At 41.6% G+C, this 22,170-nt stretch overlaps 1 protein-coding gene across 5 annotated transcripts in view; it reads right to left on the bottom strand.

Annotated features, from left to right (window-relative positions):
* Positions 1 to 22,170, bottom strand: part of LOC134360282 (BAH and coiled-coil domain-containing protein 1-like) — a 451,521-nt gene that overhangs the window by 255,285 nt on the left and 174,066 nt on the right. For all 5 annotated transcript variants that reach the window (XR_010021300.1, XM_063074459.1, XM_063074458.1 and 2 more), the window contains exons 12-14: positions 7,169 to 7,365; positions 5,803 to 5,939; positions 2,389 to 2,520 (exon numbers count right to left, since the gene is read on the bottom strand). Coding sequence is in view for 4 of the 5 variants with exons in the window: in XM_063074459.1 (XP_062930529.1) it covers positions 2,389 to 2,520; positions 5,803 to 5,939; positions 7,169 to 7,365 (466 nt within the window). In the remaining variant the exon portion in view is untranslated. The remainder of the gene's footprint in view (positions 1 to 2,388; positions 2,521 to 5,802; positions 5,940 to 7,168; positions 7,366 to 22,170) is intronic.

Genomic DNA, 22,170 nt, shown 5'->3' with positions numbered 1-22,170 from the left:
GTAGAACGAGCTGCCAGTGGATGTGGGTTCAAATGCATCGTTTAAGTGAAGTTTGGATAAGTACATGGATAAGAGGAGGCATGGATTAGATGGACCAAAGGGCCTGCTTCTAGGCTGTAGCGCTTTATGACTCCATCCATGCCAGGAGAAGAGAGATTCTCCTACATAGCGAAAGAGACTTGAGGTCCATCAGTTTGCAAATTTTGAGTAAAACACTTTTGGCCTGAAACTGTACCGGCAAAGCACTGGGTTAATAATATTGAACTTCACATAAACTACAGACATCATAATTAGAGGAATGCGACATTAGGTCAAAATCGTAACTACAAGAAACATTACTTCTGAAAACTGGAAACTTGGTAATTATTGTAGCAAGCTAGAATAATTATCAATGAAAGCAGCAGTACATTTGATAGCTTTGTAGTGTGATTGCATTATCCAATTAGATCAAAAGACAGGAAGCCGTGGTGAATTAGTGCACTCATAGACAGGTGAAGATCCCCTTCTGTAATGGTAATGTAGTAAATAGCAGCCAATGTGAATTCAGATGAGTATATAATTGTATGGTAATTATCAATGGACTTGTATTCAGTGGCCCAGACTATTAATTCAGTGATAGTTCAAATTCCACCACAGCAGTGGGGTGGGGGCAGGTAAATAAATTCAAGTAACAAAACTATCTGGTTTTAAATCCTTTAACAAGACTTGTTGTACAAACACATCTAGTTAATCCTCAACTCTTTATTTCATCCCTCCCCCTCTCCTGGTTTCACCTATCCCCTACTACTTCTTCCTCTCCTCCCCGCCCCCCACCTTCTTACGCTGACTTCTCATCTTTTTATTCCCCAGCCCTGATGAAGGGTCTCAGCCCAAAACATCCACTGTTGACTCTTTTCCATAGGTGCTGCCTGGCCTGCTGAGTTCCTCCAGCATTTTGTGTGTGTTGCTTGGATTTCCAGCATCTCCAGATTTTCTCGTGACTTAATTCTTTCTCAGCTGCCATCTGAAAAGGCTCAAGAGTTTAATTACCTACAGTCAATAAATGTTAGCTTCCAAATAATGCCCGAGTTCCACGAACAAATGATATAAAAAAAGGCAAGATACAAGATGACCAACGTTCTTGACTGCTTCATTGAAAAACCATAGCACACTATACATTATCAAAATCAAATCAGAGGGCAAGTAATAAAGCAAAAACAATAACAAAATGAGATGAAGGAGTTGTGCTCACCCAGCAAAAATAATCTATTTTGTTTGTGCAGGCTTCGCCATTAGTGCAATAGAGTTGGAGCAGTGGTTACCACAGCACATTTGATGAATTAGCTGTACATTGAGAACTTTGCTGAAATTGGCAAATTTAGTAGGCTGGATTGTAAAGAATTCTGACCGCCCAGTGTCCTAAAGAGAAACGAGTTTCTGAAAGGTTTCTATTAACCAGAAACAAATAAGAGTATTTCCTGCTCTTTGCATTTAGTTGGCAGAAGCTAAGGTTTCTGCCAATGTTGTTCTGGGACTGTGAGTTTTACTTCTTATAAAAATACCAGAGAGAAAGAATTGTGTTTATATAGCAACTAGTACATAATTTTCAGAAAGATACAAAGTGCTTAAATGACAATAAAAGACATTTTTTAAATATAGTCATTGTTTTAATGGAAGAAATGTGGAAACCAATTATACGGAATAATCTTCTATAAACAGCAATATAATAATGATTAATTTTTGTTTAGAAGTGCTATCTGAAGAATAACTGCTTATTCTTCTTTAGAACCTCCCAGGGATATCATCTAACTATCTGAGAGGCATTCAAGGCCTGGGGTTAATGACTAAATCAAAAAATATCTTCAACACCCTCAGTATTAGCTTAGATTTTTGCTTGAGATTCAGCGCAGGGGTTTAAACCCAGATGATTCTAATTCAAAGGGAAGAGAGCTACCAACTATCCAAAGCTGACACAGCTTACAGTTAGCTGGAGTCCTTAATGTTATTAGTGCTTAGGTAGGTTCTGATTGGAATGTCATATAATTCCAGCTAGGGAATTCCACAAGAATTTCCCAATGTGAACTGCTTGGCATTGTAAAAACGCAAACAACGGAAATTCTGCAGATGCTGGAAATTCAAGCAACACACATCAAAGTTGCTGGTGAATGCAGCAGGCCAGGCAGCATCTCTAGGAAGAGGTACAGTCGACGTTTCAGGCCGAGACCCTTCGTCAGGACCCTTCGGAGGATCGTCCTGACGAAGGGTCTCGGCCTGAAACGTCGACTGTACCTCTTCCTAGAGATGCTGCCTGGCCTGCTGCATTCACCAGCAACTTTGATGTCTGTTGCTTGGCATTGCCCTGGATATACTTCAGAACAGGAATATTAAAACATGAAACAATCCACTTACTTAGCTTTCTTGCTGTCAGACTTCTCAAGTTCACTGAGTTGTCCGAGAGAAGACAGGACAGTGGAAAGGTGTTTGCGTTTTCTCGGTCGGCCAGGCCCGCGTCTGGCTGGACTCCTCGAGTTTTCATCCCTCCTATTAAGCAGAAACAAGTAAATCTGTCACCACATTTTATTACGTGTTTCTTTGTTATCTTTCTCACAGGTAATCTGCCAACCACCGAGCATGCTCCAACCAGAAGATGAACTGCCTGCACCCATAATAATTTTCACCACTATGGTATTTTGATGGTTGTATTACTAGAACAGTATCTAGAAGCTTGGACTATTAACCGAGGACATCAGTTTGATTATATGATTAGCTTAAATTCGTTGTGGAAGTAATGGAGACCTTTAAGCTGCCAAATTGTGGTAAAAATCCATCAGATTCAAAGGAGGAAACCAGCTTCCTTACCTGGTCTGGCCTAAATGTGACCAATTACATGACTGACATTTAACTTCACTCTGAAACAGGTCAAACAAACCACACCCTTTAAACTATAGAGAAGGGAATTTGGGATAAACAATAAATGCAGGCCTGGACAATATTGTCTAGATCCTAAGATTGAAGAGATAACTTTAATGACAGTTACCTTACAGCACTATCATCCCCTGAAAATTAATCACTAAGCTCCAAGTCCTAGGCTTCAATACCTTCTTGTGCAACTGGATCCTCCATTGCCTCACCTGCAGACCCCTGTCGATTTGGCCTGCCAACAACATCTCCACCAAAATCACCAGCAGCACAGATGCACCACAAGGCTGTGTGCTTAGCCTGCTGCTCCCCTCGCATTATACACAAGACAAGTGAATCTAAGTGCAGCTCCTATGTCATATTTAAGTTTGATAATGACGCCACTTGTTGTTGGCTGAATCAACACAACATCTGGTTGAATAAGAACCACTGTCAAAGTCAGCAAAACTAAAGAGCTGATTATTGACTACAGGAGGAAAAACCTGGGGGTCCATGATCCAGTCCCCATTAGGGGATCAAGAGGTGGATAGGTCCTGTAACTTTGAATTCCTTGGTGTTATCATATCCGAGGATCTGTCCTGGGACCAGCATGTAAATGCCATTTCACTTTGATAATAAATTTATTTTGAACTTCAATTTGGGGAAAACATTTGGTAAGTTTAAGTGAATTACACACATTCTCTTCACCATGAAGTAGATCATCTTTTTATTTTGCTTTGATTTAGCTTGTCACTCAGGAACATGTGAATGAAATATATTCCCAACTAAAGCAAACTCGTTAGCAGTGAAGAATAGTCATAAGACTCAAGTACAGGACAGCAGGTCCTCAGCCACTTGCTGCACTTGGCATGTGGTGCACGCTGACAGACAAATGCAGGGTACTTTAAAATGAACCTGCAATTCAAAACTCCAAACTACTAAAGATAATGGTCACATTTTTGAGTGTTTTCCACTTCAAGGGCATTCACTTCATGAAACGTAGCAAGCAGGTGGAGACAAAGCCAGAGACTTTGACGTCATGCAATGAGCCAGCAGTTTTACACTAATATAATACCATAAAAGACTATAAATACTCCAATTAATACAGAGAAGATGCATCTAACTCAAGAAGCATGAAGGTCATCTGCAACTTTAGTAACAAACCCAGGATACTCATCCTGTAATAAGAGGGAAAATGCAATCGTTGTAATAGAACAAAGTCATACGAACACAGTTCAATTAGAACCTATTCTCCAAGGGAACTTGCAGTTATAGATGCAAAAGTCTCAGATCACACACAAACAAGGGTAACTTTGCAGAAGTATTAGAGGACAACTAGCGCATATGAGAGTCTGACAGAAGTGATCATCTTTGGGAAAACAAGACAGGAGATCATGAACCACTACAAAATATATATTTCATGATGTGCTGGACATCATGTTTTCCCAAATTTTCCCCTCTTCTCAGTCTCCATCCACTCAAAGTCATCAGGAACTGAAACAGTAAGCGACCGAAGGCTCTGGGCCAAGAACCTGAAACTTATATTATTAATAGCATTCAAAATGGAAAATCCTATTTGACTTTCCTCTCCTCGGATTGGAAATGAAGCCGGTTTTGATTACCCATCGTCATTTACACTGGAATAACAAATTCAGCTGTACTTTTGGATAATCCAAAAGTTTGTGGAGAGGATTTAATGCATTAAACTGGTGCTTGCTTAAAGGAATAACCAAAATATTTCATAAGATATTTAAAACATTTTATCAGATTGGCACAATAACTAGTGGCTAGCGTAACACTTTACAGCACTAGTGACACAGGTACACTTCCAGCTACTGTCAGTATAGAGTTTGTACATTCTCCCCGTGACCATGTGGGTTTCCTTTGGGTGCTCTGGTTTTCTCCCACATACCAAAGATGTACAGATTAATAAGTTATGGGCGTGCTATGTTGGTGTCGGAAGCATGGTGACACTTGCGGGCTGCCACCAGCACATCCTTGGACTGTGTTGGTTATTAACTAATTTCATTGTATGTTTTGTTGTACAATTAAAGCTAATCTTTATCTTTAAATTCCATTAATTACCCATATTATTAAATTATGCCATAATACTTTTCATCTGAAGGTTTTGATTTTCCATCTGTTTCTGATCTCCAATTTATTGCAGTTGCTTTGACAGTTTTTCCCAATATCTCTCAGCCACACTCTTTGAACTGCATCTCGTCAGCCAATCACACTGTTGTGCACAAACTTAATTCCCTCTAATGTGCAGAGGACACAATTGTTGTTGTAAGCTGCTGTAAAGCCTGCGCTGTGTGCAAAGACACCGCTCGGCACAGTGCAAACACACCTGAAATTTACCAGTTGCTGAATGAGGTCATGTAGAAACCAGCAGCAGGGTCTGTGCAAACATCTGGAATGAAAAGGGTAACGAACTGCGAGCCAAAGAATAGGAAAGTTAACATTCTGGTGGGGGGCTGGCGTGGAGGCACTGGAGAAGCTTCACTGAACCGAAGAAGTACGGACAGTATGATTAAAACCTCACGCCATATAACGTGAACATGCCCATTAAGGGAATAAATCTAATCTAAACATGACCATATTCTATGATACCACGAACAGTACAATAAAATGTCAAAACACTCAAAAGATAAGGAACAGAGCTTGGCTTGTTGTTAGCTGTATTATTCTGTGAACATGGTGGGCATAATAAATTGGTACCAGAATGTGTGACGACACTTGCCGCTGCTCCCAGCACATCCTTACATTGTGCTAGTTGTTAATGCAAATGACGCATTTCACTGAATGTTTCGATATACACGTGATAAATAAATGAATCCGAATCCGAAAATTAACAAGCAGTTGACTGAGGGTAATGTACTACACTATATGGGTTGGGATGGGTAGCTTTAAAGAGGCACCCACTCGTGATCGTGTCTCCTTTGAAGCTTTGCGAGCTCCCGTTGCTTTTCCTTGTAGCGGCGCTGTAATTCTGCAAGCCTCATCCTCATCTCCAGCTCCAATGCGTCCATTCCATCAATTGCAGCTTTCAGAGGACAGACCTTGAACACAGAGAGTCAGTAAAAATCAAAGAGAACGACAAAACTTTTGTCCTAGAAAAGTGAAATCATTAAATGGTGATTCTTGACATGTCATGACTACATAAAGAATCAATATAAAATAACGAACAGTGTCGTATAAGGGCACAAATTTCACCATTCTTCAATGATTATTGTTAGTTTTTTAATTGTGCTGAAATCAATTTTAAAAATTCCAACAGATTGTAAGTTTTTCCAGTAAATTAAAATGATGTACGTTGATTATTGATACATGATTGGTTTCCTGTTTATTTGTTTTTTTAATATCCAAATTTAAAACATCCTGCATAAAAGTTTTCAAGCCATTGATAATATGAGATTATCAATTGCCAAGTTCCAACCTAAATTCTATCTTCTAACCAAATGTACATATTGTTGCTGAAACAATATTTTGACAGGCAATTCAATACATTCTCCTAATTCTAGGCACATCATCTCACAGTACCCAACCATTACAACTGCACGGATCCATTTTTGTGGGTTCCATTGCAAGAAAGCCAAATTTCTGGTCCAGGGAATATCAGGGCTGCAATTGCAGCATCGTCATTTGGGTACTGATTTCTGCCTCTTCCCCTCACTTAAATGGACTTCTCTCACAGAAAACTTTGCATTTGGCTTGAGACCAAATTTTCCAATGCATCATTCACTGTGTGCGGTCCATTAAAGAATTTAAACTAGGAATTGTTTTGGTTTGATGCCTTCCAGACTGAACACACTACATTTAAGACTCTGGGCTCCTGCAGCAAGACTGAGATGGATGAATGTGGTTGGGTTGAGTTGTTCTCTGATCCAGGCAATTTACTTGCAAACGTTTCGTCACCATGCGAGGAGACATCATCAGTGTGCTGTTGATTGTGGTGTGTCCTCCAACTGCGTGGCCTTTATTTACCTATATAAAAGCCAAGCATTCAGAGGACACACCACAAGCAACAGCGTGCTGATGATGTCTCCTCGCATGGTGATGCAAGGTTTGCAAGTAAATTGCCAAGATTGGAGATCAACTCAACCCAATCATTAACCACTTAAGCGATACATCTTCCGAATTATTTCCATGGATGAAAATGTTCTGATGGATTACCATTATCATGGATCTGTTTTTCATCTGCCTTTTTGTGGAGGGGTGGGAATGGCAATGCAAACCAATAAATTTGGAACCTTGTGGTGCTGTCCCTGAAATTCACCACCAAACTCACCGTTTCCGCCTTTGGATGCCATGAGTACTTCCTTCGTAAATTCAGTACCCGTGGGATGCGAACTACATAGGATTTGCTTGGTTCTGTTTCAATATGGGGGTCACCCAATTCAATGGGTAATGCTTCAACCAATGAACGAGCAGCAGCAATTGTTGCAAGGCTTTGGAGATCATGAGTAAGCACAGCCTTGTCCTCCCCTGTGTACGAGAGACATGGTCATGTTCTTTTAGCATTGATGCATTAACTTGATTACCCCTTTGTAATGCAATCTCACTGACACTCAATCCCAACATTAGCTCTTTCTCTCTCAAAACATTTGAAAAGGGCACCAGTCACAAATTTTCTAAGTGCCCACATATTCGCATGTTTAAAAGCATTTATTTGTGTATTTTTTTAAAACTTACATCACCTAATCAAACATATAATTTTCTTAACTACCACTATTGATAAGGGAATGCCAACAGATTTATACACAGGAACATTAAATACAGACAATCTGAACAGATATTCACAGCAAGATAGTTAATGGGTAAGAAAGAAGATTACAAGAGTCAAAAACAAGTAAATTATTTTACCTGAGAGAATGGAAGAGACAGATAAGGATTGTAAAATCCACAAGCAAAACAACACATTTGATAATTTTTCTAACTATAAACTTTTTTTTCTAGCCTGCATTTCAAACACAGCATTTTTCAGATAGTCAGTTCCTCACTCACCCCATTCCAAATATCTTGGTCAAACCCGCAAGTATCTGGCAACATGCAAAACACTAAATATCTCTTTTGACAATTCTCTGGAATTACAATCTGAACCCTGTCATTTCCCAGAAATAACTCTGCTCTTTGTTTGTATCTACTCCTTAAAAGGCATGACTTGCATTAATAGGTTTCCTTTCACCATCTTAGAACAAACCAAAAAAACTATTGTAAAGAAAGCAAGCATGGCAGCCAACTAACATATATAGTACAAGCAGAAATGATACATGCCACCAGCCAATCATGTTGGTAGACAGTTTAATTTTGGTCTGGATCTTCTTTGCTTTTTTTCCTGAATTATATCACAACATTTTTATATCCAGTTGGGAGATCAGAGATCAGTATTTTGGCCTTGATCTTTTACTGAGTTAAATAATGAGATTTTTATATCCAATTGAGAAGTTAGAGGTCAGCATTATGCCTCACCCCCAACTACGCAGAACCCTTTGAGGACCAAGGCTTCAGATCAGCAGGGTGTAACCAACACTCAGACCAGTAAGTGTCAATACTGATCAAAGCTGAGACTTCTTAAACTCTAAAAAGTTTAAATAAATTTTCCTCTATCCTGTCATGCCAGACAAGGGGCAGTTAAGACACATGGGCAATGTGCAGAGAACAGTGTGTGAAGTGAATGTACCTTCAATATTCATACTGTAGAACTCCCTCCCAAGTTGCACTTTCTCCATTCAGGAGTTTGACCCACTACAATAATTTTCTCAATAAATATTCAATGAATGCTATCATCGGTCATTTCATCTCCCATGAATGAACAACAAAACTTTCCAAGAACCACCTTGGGTGGATAAATTGGAAAAACACATGTTCCATATATTTCTCCAGATGTCTCTCTATTATTGATACCAAGCAAAGACTAGCACTCTTATTGGGTAAAGACTCAACTGGGCTGGTCCAGACAGCCTGCAATTTTTTTCCTCAGTCTAAAATTGCAAATTAGGTAGGAAGAAAATATTCCCACATTGTTCCAAAAAAGTTATTTTCCCTCTTTCTGCTTCAACAAGGGACTTGCCAGTTGTAGTGCCAGACATCCAAAAGGCAACTTGCAGTTAAGTTTAGTAAGGAAGCCAAATGCAGTGTTAGCACAAGACATTACAGGAATGGCAATCTATTTCTAAGTCAGGATGGTGTGTCATTTGGAAAGGGGTTTGGTGTTCCCACATGCCTGCTGCCCTTTTCCTGGGCGGCAGAAGCTGTAGGTTCAAGAGCTGAGGAAGATTTGAGGGCGACATGGTAGCATAGTGGTATTCATTTCGCACCCAGTCTGTAAGAAATTTGTATGTCCATGTGGGTTGAAGATGATTGTGATGGCTAAGCAAGGGTTACTAAGTTGTAGGCATGCTCTGTTAGCGCTTTAAGCATGGTGACACTTGTAAGCTGCCCCCAACACCTCCTCAGACTGTGCTGGTATTTGACCAAAAAACAATGCATTTCACTGTATGTTTTGATGCTTTGATTAAATAAAGTTAATCTTTAACCATGATGAGCCACTGCAAGTTGTCTATAGGTGCCATTCATTGTGTTAACTCTGGGACTTTATGGTGACGTGTTAAGTTTTGTGGCTATCATTGCCAAATTCCATTTACCTAATTAACTAAATTTAAATTCTTTACCATGATGGGATTTGAAATGATGTCTCCAGATCGAAAACTACTGATAATTAATCTAACAGTACACTATCATTCTGTATATATACCATCCAAAAGATGGCACCTTGGTCAATATTTCACCCCCTGATTACCAAATTCAATCTGCCTATCCAAGTCTCTAGGGTGGACTTCGAATCTATAACTGTATCACTTGAAGGCAAGAGGGCTGTTACTGAGCCAAAGCTCTGCGTGGACTGTGAAAGGAAATACACTGAACTGCAGAAGATTTGTTGATTTCAGAACCATCAAATGATCCCCTAAAAAGCATTCTTTGCCCACCTTTCCAATTGAAATTTAACTCAATGAGTCATCGAAGTAATATATAAATCTTAAAGGTCTTAGGCAAAAATAAATGAATTATGTCAACTAATCTTGAATAAGACAATGAGAATGATGTCACAAAATATTGCAACATAATGCCTGTTCTCGGATTCCCTCGTCATCCTATCAGAATTACATCACCTTTTCCCTAAAGAAAGAACGCTAATGGAGTCAGTGTCCTAAGATACTCCAGGAAAGTCAACCCTTTTGGCCAGAAATGATTAATCAGCTGATAAAAGTTTTATTGATTAAAAAAGTAATGAGATTACAGCAATTAAATAATTTAACAGCCTATGTGTAAACTGTAAGAAGGGACTTATATTTCGTAATGTGCATACTGGAGCCAATGAAAACAGTGCTTTCAATGAGATAATCATTGCTTGTAACAGGTACATAATATACACAGAGGCCATTTTATTAGGTACCACCTGTAACTAATGAAGTGGTTAATGAGTGTATGTTCATGGTCTTCTGCTGTTGTAGTCCATCCACGTCAAGATTCAAGTTGCTGTGCATTCAGAGAAGCTCTTCCGCACACCACTCTTGGAACATGTGGTTATCTGAGTTGCTGTCACCTTCCTGTCAGCGTGAATCAGTCTGGCCATTCTCCTCTGACCTCTCTCACTAACAAGGTGTTTTCGCCCACAGAACTGTCACTCGCTGGATTTTTTTTTTGTCTTTTTTGCACCAATCTCTGTAAACTTTAGAGGCTGCTGTGTGTGAAAATCTCAGGAAGTCAGCAGTTAATTGAATATTCAAACCACCCACAAACATTCCATGGTCAGTCACTTAGATCACAGTTCTTCTCCATTCTGATGTTTGGTCTGAACAACAACAGAACCTCTTGAACATGTCTGCATGCTTTTATGCATTGAGTTGCCGCCACACGACTGGCTGATTAGATATATGCAGTAATGAGTAGGTGTACCTAATAAAGTGGCCACTACGTGTATGTTTGCAAGGTACATATTCTGTATGTGTGTGCATATTGGTCCGGATTGTTCTGCTGAGGTTAGACTGGTGATGTACAGTGTAAATTCACCATTGGGACGTTATTCCATATCTTCCTCCCTTTCTAAAGAATCTCCTGCAGGAAAACACTGGGACAAGCCCAGGGCGATGCAGCCAGGGGCCAGTGAAGAAACTCACTTTCACAGATTAATAGAGCCTTACTGCCTCACTGTCATTTTTAAATGCATTCCAGAAGTAATTAGCAAGCGATGGTGCAGCATGAATAATATGCAATAACTAAAAAAAACTGCAATAAACAAACCAAACCTCCTGGTGGCTAAAAAAACTAACATTTTACCTTAATTTGTTTTTAATGTACCTGCACAAGGAATGACTCTAATAATTGCAAGCGACTTTAATTAATAGGCCACATGATCTCAATTTTAAGTCCCAGGGAATGTGAACCAGCTTCCTTCCTCCATGAGTCACAGACCCTTGTTAAACTCATTACTGAGCAGCATAAGATCCATAAACGTTTGCTGAAGACTGCTAATACTCAGTAGAGCAACTGAAAACGTTGCTACTAACATCTATTACAAGCATACTGACTCCCGTAGCTACCTCAAATGCTCTTTGTCCCACCATGACTCCTTTAAGCACTCTGTTCCATTCCCCTTGTTCCATTTCACCGTACGACCATAAAACACCGGAGCAGAATTAGGCCATACAGCCAATCAGGTTTACTCTGCCATTCAATCATGTCTGATTTCTCTTCCCTATCAACCCCATTCTCCAATCTTCTTCCTGTTACCTTTGACGCCCTTACTAATCAAGTACCCATCAGCCTCCACTTTAAGTATTCCCAATAACTTGGCTCTAACAGCCAAATGTGGCAATGAATTCCACAGATTCTCCACCCCCTGGATAAAGAAATTCCTCATAAACATAACAGATTCTGCGGATGCTGGAAATCCAGAGCAGCACACGCAAAAGGTTGGAGAAACTCAGTGGGTCAGGCAGCATCTTTGGAAATGAAGCCAAGAAATTCCTCCTCCTCTCTGCTCTAAAGGGACGTCTTTGTATTCTGAGGCTGTGCCCTCTGGTCCTAGACTCCCCTACTTTTGGAAACATCCTCTCCACATCCACTCTATCTAGGCATTTAATGGTCAATAAGCTTCAATGAGATCTTCCTCATTCATTTAAACATCCAACACTTGTCATGTTTCCGGATCAATCTTGTGAGCGTCTATTGTGAACCTCCGTCATGTTTCCTCCGTTGATGAGATAATCCAGACTGCTGCCTCTGAAACACCTTTTTTTCCCCGAGATGCGGCTTCTCTTTTGTCATTGCCAACAAAATCCTTGACTTCAACTCATCCTTTACCTGTACTCCTGTCCTCACCCCCTCTCCTGCAGTACTGCACAAGGATAGCGTTCCCACAGCCCTCACCTTCCACTCCAGTCAACAGATCATTCTCTATAACGTATTAATTTACTGAGGTGCAGCGTAGAAGAGGCCTTTCTTGTCCTTTGAGCAACACTCCCCAGCAATCCCCTGACTTAATCCCAGCCTAATTGTGGGACAGTTTACAATGATTAATTAACCTACCAACTGGTATATCTTTGGACTGTGGGAGGAAAACCGAGCACCCGGAGGAAACCCATGTGGTCACGGGGAGAATGTACAAACTCCTTACAGGCAGTGGCGGGAATTAAACTCGGGTCAAATGTACTATAAAGTGTTGTGCAAACCACCACACTACTCTGCTGCCCTTTCTGCGACCTTCAGAGAAAATTCCACTATGAGACACATATTCCCCTTTCCCCCTCTTCCAGCATTTCATGCAGACCATTCCTTTCCTGACTTTTCTTATTCCTATGGCTCTTTCCCTTGCCAAAGCAGCTGGAGAAACACTCATACAAGGTTATCTGGCCACTGAGTGAGTAGGAGCAGATAGAGAGTGAAAACATTAACTAAAGGTTGTGGGACTTGCAAAAGCGTGGTGGCAGGAGGAAATGCTAGCTGGTTAGGTGTGTCTGGCTTCCACTCCCTGGGAGAGAGAGCGGGAATAAACTAAGTGAATATTATGTGACTGGTTAATTGGTACAGACAGAAGAATCAAGTTTTGACCGCTTTCCAAGTGAAACAATGAGCTACTGCCTCCAACCCACCAGACTGCGTTCAGTGTTCACAATATGGCCTCCATTATAGTGGAGAAACCAAAGACAGATAGGATGATTGCTTCACCTGTGAGTCGGCTGGGGTGATATACTGCGTCCGGTGCTCCTGATGTGGCCTTCTATATATTGGCGAGACGCGACACAGACTAGGAGATCGTTTTGCTGAACACCTACGCTCTGTCCGCCAGAGAAAGCAGGATCTCCCAGTGGCCATACATTTTAATTCCACATCCCATTCCCAGTCTGATATGTCTATCCACGGCCTCCTCTACTGTAAAGATGAAGCCACACTCAGGTTGGAGGAACAGCACCTTATATTCTGTCTGGGTAGCCTCCAACCTGATGGCATGAACATTGACTTCTCTAACTTCCACTAATGCCCCACCTCCCCCTCGTACCCCATCCATTATTTATTTATATACACACATTCTTTCTCTCTCTCTCTCCTTTTTCTCCCTCTGTCCCGCTGACTATACCCGTTGCCCATCCTCTGGGTTTTCCCCCCCCTCCCCCCTTTCCTTCTCCCTGGGCCTCCTGTCTCATGATCCTCTCATATCCCTTTTGCCAATCATCGGTCCAGCTCTTGGCTCCATCCCTCCTCCTCCCCCTCCCACTTTCAAATCTCTTACCAGCTTTTCCTTCAGTTAGTCCTGACGAAGGGTCCTGGCCCGAAACATCAACTGTACCTCTTCCTAGAGATGCTGCCTGGCCTGCTGTGTTCACCAGCAACCTTGATGTGTGTTGCTAGGATGATTGCTTTCCAGAACACCTGCGTTCAGTCACAGGGGTAACCCTGAGCTTCCCGTTGCTTGCCACTTTAATTTCCACCCCACTCCCTCTCCCACCTAATGTTCTGAGGCCTCCTGTGCTGTCACAGTGAGGCTTAACACAAACCTGAGAACCATACCTCTTTTTCCATCTGGGCTCACTGCAGCCTTCTGGACCAGTATATCGAACCTGTACAACTTCTGGGGACTTGGTTTCTCAGTCCGCATCAATTAACCAGTCATGTAATATTAGATCAGTTTACTACTCTCTGGGAATGCAAGTTAGGCCCAGCTCAACCAGCCACCATGTTCACCTGCACTTTGCAAGTCCCACGTTTTTTGAGAGTGAAATCAAATGAAATAATCATTCATTTAATTTCACTCTCTATCTGCTTCCATTTGCTCAATGACCAGGTAAACTTGATTAAAGTTTATCCCCGTGGTCAGTGTAGCTTCACACCCCATCAGAGATATTTCCCCTCCACCCTCCCTGCAGCTTTCTGAGCTTCTTTTGTCTCCTATTCAGTTCTGACAAAAGATATCCAATCTAAAACATTGACATTGTTTCTCTTCTCACAGATGCAGCCTGACCTGCTGAGTTGCCCAGGATTTCCTGTTTTGACTCCAGTACCTGCAGTTATTTGGTTTTCAATATCGTGCCGATTTGGAAAGGCAAGAGTTTTGAGGGAGTGTCTCCTCCTTTTATATAGAGACCCTGTTAGTGTTAACCAGCTGCATCATTCGCACAGATGCTGGAAATCCAGAGCAATACACACAAAATGCTGGAGGAACTCAGCAGGTCAGGCAGCACCTATGGCAAGGAATAAACAGACGATGCTTTGGGCTGAGACCTTTCATCAGAAGCTGCATCATTCTTTCACCTTTGAAATTAACCTAAGAACTATCAGTTTTAAGGAAATTAAGGGAAATGCTTATTTTCCACCTCTGTCTAATGCCTGCCTTGAATATTGGAATTCAAAGTGTTAAATAACTCATCAGTAGCGAGGTACCTTACTAGATAGTAATGTAGATGCTGGAATTATTGATCCAGAGGCAGTTTATATCGTGTCACAGCAGCTGGGCAATTTGAATTCAAGTAGCTGTGCTCATTTGGAATAAGGAGCGATCGTGAAACTACTGAAATAGTTACAAAATTGCATCTAGCTACCAATGTCTTTTAGTGACAGAAATATGCCATCTTTACTCAGTCTAGCCTATATGCGCCAAATGTAATTGACTGTTAACCACCCTCTGAGATGTGATCAGTTCAGGAAGCAGGTGAACAACGAATGTTAACTTAGTCACTGACATTCACCTCAGAAAGCATGGAAACGGACTCTTCAAACTGGTCCACGCTGACCAAAATTTTCATTTCAGTTAGCTTCATTAGCCCGTGTTTGGTCCATATCCCTCTACAGCTTTCCTACCTGCTCAAATAACTTCTATATGTTGTTAACGTACCTGCCTCAACTAACCTCTGGCAACTCATTCCAAATACTGACTACTCTGTGGGTAAAAAAGTTGCCCCTCTCTTCTTCAACTTAATATCAGAGAACACACACAATATACAACCTGAAATTTTTACTCTTCACAGACATCCACGAAGCCGGAAAAAAATGCCAAGAATGAATGACAGAAAATGTCAAAACCCTGAAGCCCCCCCTCCCCCCCACGCACGAGCAATAGCAAAAGAATCAACCACACCATTTGCTTCAGCAAAAGCATCAGCCCCCCCCACCACCACCCACCATGCAAGCAATAGCAAAGCCCCCAGAGACCACGATCTCGAGTCCAACAAAAACTACTGTCCGTCCAAACACTTTGACTATTCAGACCGGCTCTCTCTCTCTCTCAACGGCGAGGGAGAGAGAACTATCGCTCCTGCAACAGTGAGAGGGGAGGCCAACAGCTTGCTGTTTCAGTGTTACAATCTGTTCCGTCGCTCGTCCGAGTTCCCTGACTTGAGGATCAACGGAGTCTCACTCACCATTGAGAGAGAGAGAGAGAGAGAGAGAGAGAGAGAGAGAGAGGGACTGCCCGAACGCAGAGACCTTTTCTTGACAGGAACATACACTGCCTGCTGTCGCGATGTTTCAGTCTCCCTTCTCCTTAAACATATGTTCTTTAGTTCTTGATTCCCCAAACCTGGGAAAACGACTATGCACTTTCATCCTGCCCTGCTTTGGTAATTACGTAATCCTGACACAGAATTACATTCAGTTCAACACTATGTCCTGCCGTTTGCCTCAGATAAAACTCCACACAAGCCACTGCCTCCTAACTCAATGAACACGAAAGTGAAGGGTAGAAAGCAAAAACTGGAAACTTCTAATGAACAAGAAGACATGGATCCACATTTATTTATCTCTTCTGGGAAAGCTGGAAATACGACGCCGTCCAAGTCCCTTATGGCACCAAAAATAATTATTCATGGAAGAAGCTGCAAATAATGCCAAAGAGCACTCTATGCATTTTGTTGTTAAGTGCCAATTATGTTTGCCAGTTATAGTTTACTTTAAACTATAGACACCCTTTTCCAATTTCATAATTACAGCCAATTTCTCTGCTGAGAGATCCCTGGTGTAATTACATTCCACCTCAAGCAATAACAGCATGAAAACCAGAAATGATCAAGAATTACAGTGACTGCCTTTTATTTTAAAGGGGAGAAGAATAGCAAGAATTGCGGAGCAGCCCAAACGTGCTAGGAAAACATAGCATGATGAAAATAATGACGTAAAATTCTTCTGAATCTTCTCGTCCTTATAATTTCAAGGTTCCAATGTTGAGTCACTTCAATCTAGGCCATTAAATACTAAACATAATGCACACACTATCTGTTATTATGTCTCCTGATATACACTGGGAAGGATTTAAGGGTATATTTAAGGTCAAAGTTGATCGTTTCCTGATCGCTCAAGGCATCAAGGAATATGGCAAGAAGGCAGCTCTGGGATCCGGGATCAGCCATGTTGCAACGGTGGAGCAGACTCGATAGGTTGAATGGTATTATTCTGCTCCTACGTCTAATGGTCTTATGATTTATTCGTACTGTCAACAATGTGTGCATATTCTTTTTATATGAAAACTTCAGTGAGTAATTAGTTTTTCTGTCACTGAATAGATATTTGATCATTTACACGTGAAGTGCATATTTACAGTGAGAATCATGTCTGACAGTTTATTGAATATTTTTAAGCAACAATCTGGTTTTAAATATCCTTTGTAGCAATTAATTGTAAAACACTGCCAAACACATAATCTTGACATTTGTTATGTTACAAGATCTATTGCATGTATTCTCCAATCTTCTCAGAATGTTGATAACAGCATTTCCAATTTTGTTTCATAGTTATACATCATAGTCCAAGAACATAGTTGGAGGAGTTGACTATTTAGTTCTTCAAGCCTGTTCCAACATTCAATGAAAATCATTATTATCTCATACCTGACTCCACAGCACCAGCATTTTCCATCTTTAACAAAAGCTATCAATCTCAGAAATAATCTTTAAAACATCAACTAATGATCCAACAAGAACTGCCATTTGTCAAGAAGAACCCTACTTCCAGTCTCCTGGCCCAGTTTTACATGCTGTACTCTAACAACAAAAAAAAACAGCTTCTTTCTACCTACCATTTAATATCTGGTAAATTTCAATCAAGTCACCCTGTAATCTTCTAAATGCCAGGAAGCACACTCCTGGTTTGTGTAATCTCCTCCTATAATTTAACCCTTGGAGTCCAGGCTTCAAATACACTGCACTGCATCCTAAAGTATAATGTTCCCAATGCGGTTTACATGGAAATTTGATTTATTGTAACATAACTAATACCACATTGTACCACATTCCATATCAACTGATATTTTCTTTACCTGCCCAAGACACATTAATAATCTTCTTAAATGAGCCCCTAAATTTTCTTCACACTCTTGCTTCTAATTAATCATCGGTTACAAATATTCTGATCTATTCTTTTTAGGCCCAAAGTGGATGCTCACTGTCATGACAAGACATTTTCCCTCGAGGTCAGCAAAGCAAAAGAGATGGCCATTGACTTCAGGAAGGGGGATGGTGCATGTGCTCCTTTACATTAACAGTGCCGAGGTCAAGAGAACTGAGAGGACTGTGCTGGTTCAACCGTGTTGACGCCATGGCCAAGACACCAGAATCTTTATTTCCTCAGGAGGCCAACGAAATTTGACGCGTTTCCTTTGACTCTCAGGATTTTTTATCGAAGCACCATAGAAAGCATGCTATACGGACACATCACAGCTTGACCAAAAGAAACTGCAGAGAGTTGTGGACACAGCTCAGCACATCACAGAAACTAGCTCCCCCCACGCCCCCCCCCCCACTCCCATGGTCTCTGTTGATATATCTCACTGTCTCGGTAAAGTACCCAGCATAATCAGAGACCCCCACCCAATACATTCTCTCTTCTTCACACTCCCATCGGGCAGAAGATACAAAGGCCTGGAAGCATGTACCACTAGACTCAAGGACTGCTTCTATTCCACCACTATAAGATTATCGAAGAATTCCCGAGGACAATAAGATGGATTCTTGATCTAAAAATCTACCTTGTGATGACACTGCATCCTATTGTCAACCCGCACAGTAAATTTTCTGTAAACTTATTCTGCACATTATTTTACCTTGTACTACCAAAATGCATAGTTCTAATAAATGATATGTATGAACGATATGCGAGTTTTCACTGTACTTCTGTACACGTGACAACAATAAACCAAGTTACCAAGCTAGTGTGTCGGTGGTTAAATATTAGGGGAAAGTATCTCGTTAATGGCAAGGACCTTTAATAGTATTGATGTACAGAGGATCCAAGTCTGCTGAAAGTGGCCACAAAAATAGAAAGGGTGGTAAAGAAGGTATACAGCATGCTTGCCTTTATTGGTTGGGGCAGAGAATTTAAGAGTCAGGTAGTCATGATGCAGTTGTATAAACACTTGGTTAGGCCGCACTTGGAATACTGCACACAGTTCTGTTTGCCCCGTTACAGGAAAGATAAAGAAGCTTTGCAGAAGAAGTTTACCAGGATTCTTCCTTAATTAGAGGGTAAGAGATATAAGGGAAACAAATATCTTGGGTTGTTTTCTCTGGAGCATCAGAGACCAAGGGGTGTGCAGGCAGTCGGGATTGGTTTCAGTTGGCATCATGAGCCAAAGGGCCTGTTCTCGTGCTGTGCTGTTTTATGTTCCATGTTAATATTACTTGAAGGTATAAGCCAAGCAGTACACCTCAAAAAAAAGGGCTTCAAAACAAATTACACGCAAAATGCTGGGGGAACTCAGCAGGCCAGGATGCACCTATGGAAAAGAGTGCAGTTGACGTTTCGGGCCAAAACCCTTCATCAGGACTGGGAAAAAAAGATGAGAAGTCAGAATAAGAAAGTGGGGGGAGGGGAGAAAGAACCAAAAGGTGATAGGTGAAACTGAGGTGGGGGGGTGGGCAGAAGGGTGAAGTAAGGAGCTGGGAAGTTGATTGATGAAAGAAATACAGGCTGGAGAGATGGGAAACAGAAGGCCATGGAAAGAAGAAAAGAGTGAAAAGCTCCAGAGAGCGGTGATAGACAGGCATGAAGATAAGGTGGGAGAGGGAAATGGTGAAGGTGAGGTGGGGTTGGAGCATTACCGGAAGTTCGTGAAATCAACATTTATGCCATCGGGTTGGAGGCTACCCATGCGGAATATAAGATGTTGCTCCGCCAACCTGAGAGTGACCACATTAGGACAGTAAGGAGGCTATGGACTGACATATCGGTATCGGAATGAGAAGTGAAATTAAAATGGGTGGCCACTGGGAGAACCTGCTTTTTCTGGCGGGCGGAACGTAGGTGCTCAATGAAGTGGTCTTCCGGTCTGTGTCGGGTCTCACTGATATATAGCAGGCCACACCAGGAGCACCAGATACAGTAGATAACCCCAACAGACTCACAGGTGAAGTGTCACCTCACCTGGAAGAAATATTTGGGGCCTTGAATGGTAGTGAGGGAGGAGGCGCAGGGGCAGGTGTGGCACTTGTTCCACTTGCAAGGATAAGTGCCAGGAGGGAGAGGGTCAAATTGTTAAGGGAGTCGTGTAGGGAGCAATCCCTGCGGAAAGCAGAAAGTAGGGGGAGGGAAAGACGTGCCTGGTGGTTTGGTTCCCGTTGGAGTTGCCAAAAGTTACGGAGAATTACATGCTGGATGCGGAGGCTGGTGGGGTGGTAGGTGAAGAGAAGAGGAACTCTATCCCTGGTGGGGTGGGCGGGAGAATGGGTTGAGGGGCAGACGTGCGTGAAGTAGAAGAGAAGTGGTCAAAGGCAGCATTGAGGTGACACTTCACCTGTGAGTCTGTTGGGGTCATCTACTGTATCCAGTGCTCCCGGTGTGGCCTCTTGTGAGACCTGACGCAGACTGAAGTACCGCTTCAGTGAGCACCTATGCTCCGTCCGCCAGAAAAGGCAAGATCTCCCAGTGGCCACCCATTTTAATTCCACTTCCCATTCCGACATGTTAGTTCATGGCCTCCTCTACTGTCGCAATGAGGCCACACTCATGTTGGAGGAGCATCACCGTATATTCAGCCTGGGTAGCCCTCAACCTGATGGCATGATCATCGATTTCTTGAACCTCTGGTAATGCCCCTCCTCCTTCACCATTCCCCATTCCCTCTCTCACCTTATCTCCCTACCTGCCTATCGCCTCCCTCTGCTGCTCTTCCCCCCTTTTCTTTCTTCCATGGCCTTCTGTCCTCTCCTATCAGACCCCGCTTCTCCAGCCCTGTATCTCTTTCACCAATCAACTTCCTACCTCTTTACTTCTCCCGTTCCTCCCCCCTCCCAGTTTCACCTATCACCTTGTGGTCCTTCCCTCCCTCCTCCCACTTTCTTACTCTGACTCCTCATCGTTTTTCCCAGTCCTGATGAAGGCTCTCGGCCCGAAACGTCGACTGTACTTTTTTTCATAGATGCTGCCCGGCCCACTGAGTTCCTCCAGCATCTGCAGATTTTCTCTTGTTTTTCAAAGCAAATTAGCAGGTTATTTACCCAGTTTGAAACTACAAAACAATATCCAAATCCACCAAACATATATACAGCCCTATGGCTATTTTTGCACAATGTAAGCATATGGGATATAAGTTGCTTTTCATCACTAGGTTCCCTTAGTTAATGAACAGACACTTATCAGCCTATAGCTGTTCAATACATCTCCTAGCAAATGCTGTAGTTAAACAAAAAAGTGGTAAACTGCATCCAAAAGTAAATCTCTGACAACCGTAAGCAGCCTCCACTTTATAAAATTTCAATCATATAGACAGATTAAGAGACTACATTATAGGTCCTCTCCTTTCCAACAGTCCTTTGTGATTAGGATGACTTAATTCCATACAAAGTATATAGGTTCGGAAGAGGCTGATGAGGCTAAAGCAGTATCTGCAGACTTTGTTAAACTGCTGGGTACATTGGGAGGTGTTGCTCTTCTGCTCTGAATTCTCAACGTCATCTGAATTGACCCTTCTTCATTTTCCAAGGTCATGGTCTAGGGATTCCCATGAGTCAGTGAGAAAGTTTTACATTTTCAAGTATGTTTTAAGAATCTTTTAGTTGTTGAATGTACAGGACTGATAAATGGCTGCTGGGGTCTAGGCAATGAAAAAAATCACTCTGCTGTCATTCCTGTCTCTCTCAATCACTTATTTTACCCAAATGCTGTCTCATTCCCTGCTAAAACTTGGCTCCATTCATTAAGCTCTAATGTTCTATTTATTATATCAAGTGCTTAAATCTAAACAATCTGCTTCCATTCTCTTCTCTCAATGTTTCATTTGCAAATCAAAGGTTTTTATATCTTGTTTTGCTCAAAAAGTGTTAGTTCATGGGAAAGCCACTCCCTGCATGTAACTGCCACACGAAAGCTGCAGGAAGTGAGCGGAGAATGTTTCTGCCATGCTAATGTGGGCAGGAGGAAGTGTTTGATTGTGCTGGGCCAACATCACAGTCAGTTGGCATTGTCTCCTCTCTGTGTTTTGAGACCGTAGTGAAATACAGGCCTTTGGGGAGATTCGTTTTACAAGACAAATTCTTTATCTTTTAGTAACACAAAGAGAAAAGGACTTTAGGCTCTGAAGATTTTTTTTTGGCAACAGTATGGAGGTTTTGATATCAGGAAATAAGTCATTGTTGCATTGTGTCCGTGTTTATGCTATAAATATCAAAAAAGAAAAGCTACAATAATTTGATCTTGTGGATCACATTCTTTTGAGAACTATGTTGCAGTAATTTTTAATGCTCTGCTTTTTAAATGAACACATTCCCAAAAGCAGTAGTTATAAACCAGCTTAATTTCAAAATGAACGTT

The sequence above is a fragment of the Mobula hypostoma genome, chromosome 22 (assembly GCF_963921235.1).
Source record: "Mobula hypostoma chromosome 22, sMobHyp1.1, whole genome shotgun sequence".
Taxonomy (NCBI): domain Eukaryota; kingdom Metazoa; phylum Chordata; class Chondrichthyes; order Myliobatiformes; family Myliobatidae; genus Mobula; species Mobula hypostoma.
Note: the sequence above shows the minus strand (reverse complement) of the source record. Positions and strands in the feature narration are given on the sequence as shown.